Source organism: Haliaeetus albicilla, chromosome 26, assembly GCF_947461875.1.
Source record: "Haliaeetus albicilla chromosome 26, bHalAlb1.1, whole genome shotgun sequence".
Lineage (NCBI taxonomy): Eukaryota > Metazoa > Chordata > Aves > Accipitriformes > Accipitridae > Haliaeetus > Haliaeetus albicilla.
In genome coordinates, this window is record NC_091508.1 from 2,783,330 (window position 1) to 2,794,484 (window position 11,155).

General features: G+C 48.6%; 1 protein-coding gene across 1 annotated transcript; it reads left to right on the forward strand.

Annotated features, from left to right (window-relative positions):
• The first annotated feature begins 533 nt into the window (after window positions 1-533).
• Window positions 534-10,765, forward strand: RAB29 (RAB29, member RAS oncogene family). Its single transcript, XM_069771941.1, has 5 exons — window positions 534-676; window positions 2,746-2,817; window positions 5,083-5,264; window positions 6,411-6,532; window positions 7,219-10,765. The coding sequence occupies exons 1-5, from the start codon at window positions 553-555 to the stop codon at window positions 7,334-7,336; spliced, it is 618 nt and encodes a 205-aa protein (XP_069628042.1). The 5' UTR covers window positions 534-552; the 3' UTR covers window positions 7,337-10,765.
• Window positions 10,766-11,155: the final 390 nt, after the last annotated feature.

The window sequence follows — 11,155 nt, forward strand, 5'->3', positions numbered from 1 at the left end:
AGCACAGGGTTTGGGGGTGCAGAGGTTTATGGAGCAGAGCCCAGGGGTGCAGAGCACGGGGTGTGGGGGTGCAGGGGACATGGTCTGGGGGTGCACAGGGCAGGGCCCGGGGGTGCAGAGCACGGGGTGTGGGGGTGCAGGGGTTCACAGGGCAGGGCCCGGGGGTGCAGGGGACATGGCTCAGGGGTGCAGGGGGCAGAGCCTGGGGGTGCAGAGCACAGGGTTCGGGGGTGCAGAGGTTTATGGAGCAGAGCCCAGGGGTGCAGAGCACGGGGTGCAGGGGTTCACGGGGCAGAGCCCGGGGGTGCAGGGGACATGGTCTGGGGGTGCACAGGGCAGGGCCCGGGGGTGCAGAGCACGGGGTGCGGGGGTGCAGGGGTTCACGGGGCAGAGCCCGGGGGTGCAGGGGTGCGCGGGGCGGGGCGGGGCGGGGCGGGGCGGGGCGGGTCCCGTTTGGCGGACTACAGGTCCCGGCAGCCCCCCCGGCAGACAGCGGTTCCGCCGCTGCCTCCACCTGACCCTCACATGACCGGGACCGGGACCGGGGCCGGGATGGGGCAGCGCGATCGTATGTTCAAGGTGCTGGTGGTGGGGGACGCCACGGTGGGGAAGACGTCGCTGGTGCAGCGGTACGCCAACGACAGCTTCAACCGGCACTACAAGTCCACGGTGGGAGGTAAGAGGGGCTCCGAGGGGGGAGCTGGGACCCGGTCCCGGAGGGTCCCGGTCCCGGTGGGTCTCAGGACCGGCGGGCCGGCGGGGCTGCCGTCCGTTTTGCAAAGCCAAGCGCTGGCCGGGGCGGTCTGGGCCGCAGGTTTGTCTTCTCCGCTGAAGAGCAGCCTCGGGCTCAGAGCGCCGGTGGAACTACGGCAGTTGTGAGCTTTAAGCACCCCTGGCTCGCAGGCTGTCGTGGGAAAGTCGCTCCTCTCCCTCCCTGCGGACGGGGAGGCGAGAATTTGGAGAAGGAACAACCGCCCGTCGGTGGTTACTCTTATTTTGCGGTTCCTGTAGCAGCTCCGGGATGCGGCGCCGGGTGTGCTCGCAGCCCGTGTTCAGTGAGTCCCCGGGGACAAACCAGTGACTCCAGTCCCTCCTCACGGCTGGTTCGGGGTGCCCCATCCCCCCCCCCCCCCGGGAACAACCACCACCCCCGGGAGGTTTAACCTGGAGAGTTTGAGGTTACAGCCTCGGCTCTTTCTAGCAAAAACAGCAGCAGTGCTGTTTTGGTGTTTTTTTAACAGCGTGAAACCAGTGCTGAAGTATCGGCAGGGCTCTGGGAAGATGGTGGGGGAACCAACAGCTTTGTAACAAGGAGGCTGGGAACAAGATTGAGTGGGATCGGTTGAGTTTTGTTTAACATCAGTGTAAACGAATAACCTCCAAGGAGCGGGAGGTGCCGAGGCTTTACCCAGTAAATGTCCCTGAGGACCCAAAATAGTGGGGGCCGAGCACGGCTGTTTGAATTTTCTTATTTGTGAATGGAGAGGGGATGAATTAGAAGTTGAAAACACTGGAGAACCACATCCCACTGGGGCAGAGTGCTTGGGCTGTGCCCGCACTGTCACTCCCAGCAGTAAGAGTTGCAGATGTTTTTCTTTTTCTTTTTAATTTTTTTTAATTAGTTCCTGGCTTCAATAAGTTCTATCCCTGTTGAGCATGGCTGACAGCGTAGCTGGACAGTTTTCCCCCTGCAGTGAAAACTTGATGCATCGTAATCTGAGAAAAACGCAGTGTTTCCCCTTTCGACTCTCTGCGCTGGTGACAGCTGAGGTGTAGGTGGTGGTAAGCGGTGGCTGTGAAGGAGACACAGAGCTCCACATACCAGCGACTGAATGGTTTAGGCAGCGCAGAGCAAAGACAGACAACAGCAGCAAATCCAGCGTTTTACTGGCATTAGTCAGGCAAGGGAAGCTTTCCTTAAAGCTCTCCGGGCAATAAGGTTTCCAGTATCCTTTCATCTGCCTGTGGTTGTTCAGGGTTATGTGCTGGAGGAATTCTTAGTCCTGAGCATTTTAATTTCTGCTTCCTTAGCTCTTGGTTAGTGTCTCTAGTGCCGGCGTTACAACTCCAGAGATCAGGAACGGGTGTCTGAGCTCCCTGCCACAAGCGGGGCATTGTGCATGGGATGGTTACAGACCATTGGTGGTCCAGGATTTTTAAAAGCCCTGTGATTTGGGGTAGTGGAGTCCACCCAGTGCTGGAAATACTCCACCTTGCTCTCTTCTTTCCCAGAGTTTCAGAGCAGCATCTCCGCCACTGTTTGCAAGGGCTTTGACAGCAGACCTGCCAGGCTGGGCTTTGCAAAACAGGGAGAAATGCTGCTCCATTCGTTGTGTTATTTAGCTCTCTAATCTGAAGTTCTGGAAGGGACAAGCCCAGCGTAGCATCCCCGGGAGGGGTGAGATGCTGATAACTCGCTTGACTTCTGCTTATCTGAAGGCATTTTGTGTGCCTGTGGTCATCCTCTCTGCAGGGTGTGGAGCAGTGAGTGTGTGGAGCCCTCTGGTTTTAACACTTATTTTGCAGCTTTCTGCAATGGAAGAGAGGAGTCAGCCCTTGCAGCCGCTCCTGCTCTGTGTGTGGTCTGTGCTGGCGTGGGTGATGGTCCAGGACAAACTGCCGTGGATGTGAAAGTGTTTGCTGGGTTGGCCTGCACTGGGAAATGGTGAGAGGCTGCAGAGGAGCAAGTCCTACGGTGCAGAATGCCCCTAAGTACGTTTCCTTTCTTTTTTGGGTATTCTCTAGTGGATTTTGCTCTGAAAGTGGTCCAGTGGTCGGAATCAGAGACGGTACGACTTCAGCTCTGGGACATTGCAGGTATGTTCACAAGAACATAAAGCTGCTCAGGAGCGGAATTTAAAGCTCTCAATGGCTTTCCTCCTTTCCTCCTTTCCTCCTTTCCTCCTTTCCTCCTTTCCTCCTTTCCTCCTTTCCTCCTTTCCTCCTTTCCTCCTTTCCTCCTTTCCTCCTTTCCTCCTTTCCTCCTTTCCTCCTTTCCTCCTTTCCTCCTCCTTTCCTCCTTTCCTCCTCCTTTCCTCCTTTCCTCCTCCTTTCCTCCTTTCCTCCTCCTTTCCTCCTTTCCTCCTCCTTTCCTCCTTTCCTCCTCCTTTCCTCCTTTCCTCCTCCTTTCCTCCTTTCCTCCTCCTTTCCTCCTTTCCTCCTCCTTTCCTCCTTTCCTCCTCCTTTCCTCCTTTCCTCCTCCTTTCCTCCTTTCCTCCTCCTTTCCTCCTTTCCTCCTCCTTTCCTCCTTTCCTCCTCCTTTCCTCCTTTCCTCCTCCTTTCCTCCTTTCCTCCTCCTTTCCTCCTTTCCTCCTCCTTTCCTCCTTTCCTCCTCCTTTCCTCCTTTCCTCCTCTTTTCCTCCTTTCCTCCTCCTTTCCTCCTTTCCTCCTCCTTTCCTCCTTTCCTCCTCCTTTCCTCCTTTCCTCCTTTCCTCCTTTTTTTTTCTTTCAGTAGGAGTCTGCTACAAAAATAAATCCTAAAAGCCTGTCGAATCAAGGGGCAGGACTGCTCTGGTTTGTAGTGCTGTCTCTAGTTTGCAGTAGTAATTTAAATATTTAATCAAAAGTCCATCTGCAAAGAATGCAGCAGTGCAGATGATAAATCCTATTGAGCCTTTCTTTTCAATTTCAAAGCCAGAGCAGAGTGAATGGAGAAACAGGCTCATTTTTATCTGGATATGTAACTTCTCAGCTCCAAGTCTTCTGTTAAAACCCTGATTTCTGGCATGATAGCCAGGAACGCCTGAACCTTGTGTGGAGCAGCTCCGCTGACCTCGCACTGCTCTGGCTGCTGGGATCAGGATTGCAATCTGGCTGCTCAGTGACCAGATCCCCCGGGAGCCGACATGGCAAGAGGAGACCGTTGGGTGCCCCCGAGGTGGTGGGGCTGGGTTGGGAGTGGGGCACGCTCCGGGGTTCAGCGTTATATGTGATGAAGTGGAGCGAGGAGCACCCACTCCCTGGAGAGGCGCAGAGAAATGTGGTTCCCGAATCTCCCTAGCACCAGAAGACCGAGGACAGGTCAGTCCAGTAACATCTCTAAAATGGCACCTCTGGCTCTAGAAGGGTGCCGAAAACAGGGTTGTGGTTTCCCCTGGTTTCGCTGCTCAGACATGTGTGTCTGGAATCCTTAAAAAGAAAACAGGAAGGAGAAGTTTGCAGCAAGAGGATTGCAGCAAGAGACTAACTTCAGTTTCAGCCCCGAAAAGGCGTTTAAGATTTGGAAAGCAGAGGAGCCGCGCTGGTCACGGTGTTTTTGGCGTGCCCCAAGCAGAAGGGGACGCACGCACCGACAGTCCCTGCCACCTCAGAGGTGTGCAAAGGCAGTCGGATGGCTTGAGGTAACTCAAGTGCTCGGTTCTCAGCGGCTTCAGAGCAAACAGCCTGTTGACCAGCTACGGGGCTGCATGGGAGCCCACAGTGAAATCTCTCCGGTGTCAGAAATGCTGGTTTTTGCCCTGCCCCTGACCTGTGGGATGCGATGTGACCGCTCTGCGATGTGTCCCCGTCTACCCAAGTACAATCAAACCACGCAGCAGCATGGCAGAGTTACTCTCTGGATGCGGTTTTGGTAGTACAGGCAGGCCGTAAGGTGTAAACAGTAATAACAGCGTATGTGAGTTGTGATGCTCTCTGTTTAGTAATTGATTTTTTTCTCTCCGGAGAGCCTGGTCTGTAGCGCTGTGCCCACAGCAGGCAGCAGCACATGTCAGTGCTGGTGGCACGGTCCTGCCGGAGCGGGGACGGCTGGTGGTGGCCGGGTACCCTGCTGCTGGTGGTTTTGTGCTCAGGGGGAGGTGGATGTGTGGTCGGGGACACTAAACTTAAATTGTTACTCTGGGAGGAGTGCAAGTATTTCTGGGTCAGGATTAAGAGCTGCCCAGTTTGTTCCAGTTCTGTCACTGCGTTGCTGAGGTACCCCAGGCAGGACGCACCTCAGTGCCTGTATTTCCTCATTATTTAAGTGGATATTGTTAGTGTCAACTTAGAAAACGATGTACCGTGATAAACATGTTATTTGCATGAACGAATCTGAAAATGGTAACTCTGGGGGGTAAGTTTTTTTTCCTTTTGATCCTGAAGGGCAGGAACGCTTCACGTCTATGACCCGGCTGTACTACAGGGAGGCGTCAGCCTGCATTATCATGTTTGATGTCACCAACATCAGCACGTTCAGCAACAGCCAGAAGTGGAAGCAGGATTTGGACAGCAAGCTCGTGCTGCCAGATGGGAACCCCGTGCCTTGCCTACTGCTGGCTAACAAAGTGAGCAGCCCTAGACGCGCTCTGTGTGTTTGTATGTGTGCTCGTGTGTGCAGGGGAGTGCAAGATGGAAGGAGACGCTGTTGGCACTAAGCCTCGCCTAAGCCTGTGGTCTTTTTAATCCTTCCCTTAACTCTCCTTGAATTTTCTTTCTCTAGCAAGGATTCTCCTCTGTAACTAGGACACTGGTAGGACTTAATGCGTGGATGGCACTTAGGAGAAGTTAACAACTGCTCTGCCCTAGGAGGCAGTGCCTTGTGCTGTGCTGTCGGAGCTCGAGCTCTGTATCTGCTGGATTGTAAAGCTTTTCTTTTTCTTTTTGGGCCTTTAACTTGCAGTAGCCTGGGAAGGTTGTGTATGATGCTGCAGCTAAAGGTTCAGAGCTGCCAGAGAGATGTCTAGTTTTCATTTGGATGCAGCGTCAAGTTTCACTGTGTAGATTGGTTGCTGTCTTTTAATGATTTATTTTTCTTTCATTCAAAAACTACCTTTACATTCTTCACGTGCCAACGTTGGCTCAGCATCCCTTTCCAGATTCAGTTTGAGACTTGCCTGGTTTGAGAGAGCCTAAAACTGGAGACGACTCAAAAACGTGATGGGTGGGCAGGAGAGTGGCTTTTCTTCTCCACTTCTTCCCAAATAACACTTTCCCCCGATAGCTGTTTTAAGGTAACATTTTCGCCTGCATTAGGGAAATCTGTGCGACTGTACGCACTGCAGTCACACTACGGCAAGCTGTTACGGGACAGGTTTCCTCACTGCCTCTCCGTACGTCCCGTTGGCATCAGCGTGGCCGCCGCGGTGGCACCGCACCAGTAGCACGTTTCCTTGCTGCTGAGAGGCCGGGCAGATTTTGGATGAGTGACAATGCTTTCTTGTCCTGTGCTGGATGAACCTCCATTCCATGCGTGCTTGACTGAGGTGTGTCAGTATCTCAGATGAGATAGATATATTGCTGCTTGCAACATCCCATTAAGAACCTTGCCCGAAGAACTCTCTATCAGCTTGCAATCTGGGAGATGCGAAGGGCTGAGCCTACCTGCTGCCTGCCTGCCTGCACACAGGCAGAAAATGGCTGAGAGGGAGAATTCCCCTCCCAGCTTAAAAATTAAAAGGCTAAACTTAAACTGACCGATTCCTGTTTTACAGTGCGACCTTTCCCCATGGGCAGTGACAAGAGATGAAGTGGATCGGTTCAGCAAAGAAAACGGCTTTTCTGGTTGGGTGGAGACATCTGTCAAGGAAAACAAGAACATTAATGAGTCCATGAGGTAGGCACAGTGACTGGTGGTACAGCTAAGAGTTAATTCCCTCTTTCAGACACAGCCATCTTTGAGGTGAAGGGAGATGCTGTCAGTAAGTAACAAATAGCAGCAATAACATGCAAGTAAATCTCCCGAAGGGAAACTGCATTCTGAAAGGTCAGAAGTTTTTTCTCTCCTTTGTTAAGCTCTGACATGCTTTTGGAAACAGAAATTCTTTGAACAATACCAGGGATGTTTTTTCATATGCTGGCCTCTACCAGGAGGATGGGACTTCTTGTGCAAAGATATTAGAAATTCTCCTGTAATGCACCAATCCTTTGATGGAGAATTTGGCCTTTTCTGAAAGGTATTAGACTGGGTATTCGCACCTGATATTGAGGTTGGGCGGTTGGTACCTAGGAAGCTTGTTGCTGTGTCCCAGTCCTAAACTGGACCCGAGGTGAGGTGGTTGCTGTAGGTGTTGTTAGTTATCTGGTCACTGCAGAGTCTTCTGATGCTGCCAGGTAATAGCAGTAATGCTGTTGTCAGTGCTATGAGGTTCCTTAACCTGAGCGTTGAGTCATGAAAGTTCTGGAGTTTTGTGTCCTTCTAGAATGAATTGCTATTTCTTTTTTGTACTGCTGAAAAACCTTGTGGCCCAATGTTACTTATTTAAAAAAACCAAAACAAACTCACATATGCTTGTCTTCTAGAGTCCTGATTGAAAAGATGATGTCCTCATCCAGTGGTGATGGAAGTTCCTCTGCTGCCGGGAGTGGGGATTATATTAACATAAAAGAGACAACCCCGCCAGGCTGGGCTTGCTGTTAGATGCACTGACCACACCATCTGCCTTGGGTCTAGCAGTAGTGTCCTTTTATTATTACCATCATCATTTTCTCCCAGACTGGCTGTAGCTGTTTTGGGGTTGTTTGGGGTTTTTTTACATGATCGTGAACTGTCTTCTGTTTAGCGCATATTCATTCTCAGTAGAGCATTGCTACAGTGACTTGGAGCGAGGAGTGGAAAGAAGAGAGGGAGAAGATTCTTCTTTCTTCTAGTGTAGTAGCAACTGGGAGCTCTGCTGCTAGTAATGTAGCACGGTCCGTGTTTAAGCAGATGGCTTGGATGAATATTTTTTTAAATTTTGAGCACTTCATTTTCTGACATGTGATGGCCTGTCTCAGGCAGGGCGAAGGATGTCGAAGGTATATTTTTAATATTGTTGCACCTTTTATTCCCCACTGCCTGCACCCACCGTACACAGAAGCACCAGTCCGAAGCGTCACACTGACCTTTCTTTGACACACACATAGTTCAAGCGGTCTCTCTGTGCCTGTGGATTCCCAGTGTGGGATTACAGCAAACTCTTTACTTCATGCTCTGGAACTACATACGTCTGCTTATGTGTCCTGGAGAGACCAACACACCTCATCATTGCCACTAACTGTCCTTAAGATATGAAGCCAGATGTGGATTATCGTGGTGTCCCACGTAACCAGACCTATAAAATTATCAGTGTGAATTTGAGAAATGGTGTAGCACAGCCCTTACTTTCGTGTATACTGACTGTGGTGCTTAACAGCAGAGACCTCAAATTTTTGTCAAGAATTGCTCAGTTGCCTTCTGTTCGTTCCTTCTCACTCACCCTGTCTAGCACAATCCTGCGTATTCTGTTCTGCTGTTCACTTTATTAGGGCACGGAGAGCTGAATGAGGAATAGGTTGTAAACTCCTTTGTATGACAGAACAACAGTCCTTTTCACTTTTAGAACACGCCGTATCCTACCATCTCAAATAGCTTTGCAACTGCCGATGAATTGCCTTCCCACAATTATTCTGTAGCGATGAGTGAATTTGGTAGCAGGGATGGTGCAGGAAAGGCAGCTCTCTGAAAGCCCACCTGCTGGTTTTAGTGGTGCAAGGGGGAAGCGAAGGAGAAGACTTTGCAGGACAAAAGGAAATGAAGAGAACTGCTCCCCGCTTGCCTTTTGGTGCCTGCTTTCCCTAGCATATCCCCAGGTACTCGTTGAGAACGGTTCTTGCCAACAACAACAAAAAATTGGTAAAAGCGTACTAGATAGTTATCTCAGGAGAGTTAACAGGAAATGCGGTCTGTAGGGCTGGAGTTATATAGAGTTGTATGCATTTTATATAAGCGTGCTATGCTATGGAATTGTCTTGCCCATGTTTTAGGTTAGGATTTGAACAAGTGGTCGTCAATAACGTTTTTCCCTTTTTCATTTGGAAACAGGAGTATAAATTGGTTTGTCCCGATTCCTGCTGAATTAGGATGGCTTTTCTTTGGCAAAGTATTCCTTCTGTCGGTCTTTCCTTACTTTATACAGTCTATGGAGGGAGAAGGTGGTAAGAAGAGGAACCGATTGCCTTCACTAAGCACAACAAATTCTGAGTTTTCATTCCCTGGAGTTGAAAATGATTGATAAGTAAAAGTAAGGGCTAAGAAATTTAGAACTAGTGTTGTGTTCCACTGTTTTAATTAAAAGCTAAAATGCCTGGGCTAGGATGCTGTTGTGCAAATACTGGCAAATTTGGTTTTACAGGCGCTTAAATATACCCTTTTCTGCACCGCTGGATTCACTGTAGAAACGTGTGAAACATGTAGAACTGGTTAGCAACAAAATTGAACTGTCGTCTTGAATTTTACTTCCTAAACATTGTGTTTAAAAAGAAAAAGAGTATTTTTTTTAATCCTATAAATATTTCTAGTTCTTTATGGAACATGGGGAGAAGGGTCTGATTTTTTTAAAGGATCTGTCATGAAACGATTAAGATTCCTGTGTTATTTATTGATTTCCGTATATGTATTTCAAAGCGTTTCAGCAAAGAGGTCAAGTGTTAGAGCTGTCCTTAACAGATGGAGAAGCTGAGGCACGCAGTGGAAATCTCTGCACAGGACCAACTAACTACTCAAGTCAGTAAGAGCCTGGCCCTGAAAGGAAAATTTCCGATTCCTGTTTCAATGGCCTAGCTGCCAGGCTGTGCATCTTGCAGGAAAGTATCTTGATACCTTTTGCATGTCAGTTTGAGAGGTACCAGTGCCTCTTTGGTGCCTGGACCTCTTAATCTGGACCTCTTTTTTCATAAGTGCCTCTCAGAAACAAACAAAAAGCCAAAGGCCAATCTTTGAAGGTTTTCTTCTATTATACATAATTTCTGTTCTGCCTGGTGGTTTCCGGTACCGGTGTGTGCCTTGGGGTTTTTTTTTCCACGCTGCTTACTGCTTATTAACATCTTAATAGACACAGTAGACAAGTGTAAAAAAAACAAGCCTGCACTACAGAAACAGTCATTGCTTGAGATTGGTATAAAAACCCAGCCAGACAGGAAAACGATTTTACTGTGCAGATGTGTTTTTTCAGAGCTTGCTCTGTGGCACATAAGGTGCTTAAAAAAGCAAGACAAAACAAAACAAAACAAACCCCTTGATTTAGTCCTGTAAAACAAACAGATTCAAAAGCCCCATCTAAACCTGCTCTTTGCTGGGATAGGCAGTGTGGAGAGAATAGTTGCCTGTGAAATTGATTGTGCCCAGCATGTGCTAGCTGAAATAATTCTCGTTTTTAAAACAACTGAAAGGGAAAAGCCAACTTCAGTGAAGCAGTTTCTAAGAAATATTTTAAACAAAGTTAAGTCTCATTCGTGCAGACCGACAAAAACTTCAGTCCTTCAAATATGAATCAGAAAAGCCTCGTCTTTATTATGGTGAACTGTGCTTCACTGGTGTCTTTGTCAGGGGTGACCTGTTTTGAAAATGAAGGCACTTGATCCTCCCTTCTGCAGTGCCTACTTTGACTTTGTACTCTGTGTGTGACTCTGGGCCAACTGTACCCATTTCCTTCTCTTCCACATGTTGTTTCTCATTCCTATAACTTTTAATTTGTGGTCATGGGACTCAAAACCACATGACGTTTAATGGTGTATTTTATATGTTGATGACAGCACACTATGGGTCCACATAGCTGGAAATTTTCACTGCAATAGAATTTGAAAGCATGAGGGCAGATTATAGTTCAGAAGTAAGTCAACAATATCAAAACTTAGCTTTTTTTTTTTTCTTTAAACCGCTTGCAGTTACACAGAAGTATTTTAGAGACAGGGTTCTGATTACTGTAAAGCTGCAGTATTATTATGTTTATATAAAGAGAAGAAACTGCTGGGTGGTTTTCTCCATATCAATCAGTAACTAATGCAGTATTGCAAAAGTTTGAAATAAAAGTTTGACATTGCCTGTGCGGTAGTTGTTGTTGTTTTCCTGTCTCAACAGTCCTTACAAATGGGTTCACAAGTTCAAACTAGAAACAGTCTGGCTGTCAATAACAAGGGGACGTATAAAGCATACAGTGTGAACTGCCCTGTGTTGCCAGCAAAACAAATTAGATCCTTTTCACTGAAACATCTTTCGGTCTCAATTATTGTAGTCTTACTGACCTACAGGCGGGACGTAAGCATGCAAAACTTTTGCATCTGTGAATCAGTCCTAGTGGCTTTTAATCCAATATATCCAGCTAAGGGGAGAAAGAAAAGAATTCCTTGATGTGGTTTGTTGTTAATACACCTTCCTCCTTATGGCTCATTAATTTACACAGTGTATTTTGGGGCTGGCTATGCAGGCAGGCAGTTGCTCTGA

Excerpts from the sequence above, each read along its gene's own strand:
- RAB29 (XM_069771941.1), top strand. The coding sequence starts at position 553 with ATGGGGCAGCGCGATCGTATGTTCAAGGTGCTGGTGGTGGGGGACGCC. Across the intron at positions 2,818-5,082 it reads TCAGCTCTGGGACATTGCAG|GGCAGGAACGCTTCACGTCT; the intron begins GTATGTTCACAA and ends TTGATCCTGAAG. Across the intron at positions 6,533-7,218 it reads AACATTAATGAGTCCATGAG|AGTCCTGATTGAAAAGATGA; the intron begins GTAGGCACAGTG and ends CTTGTCTTCTAG.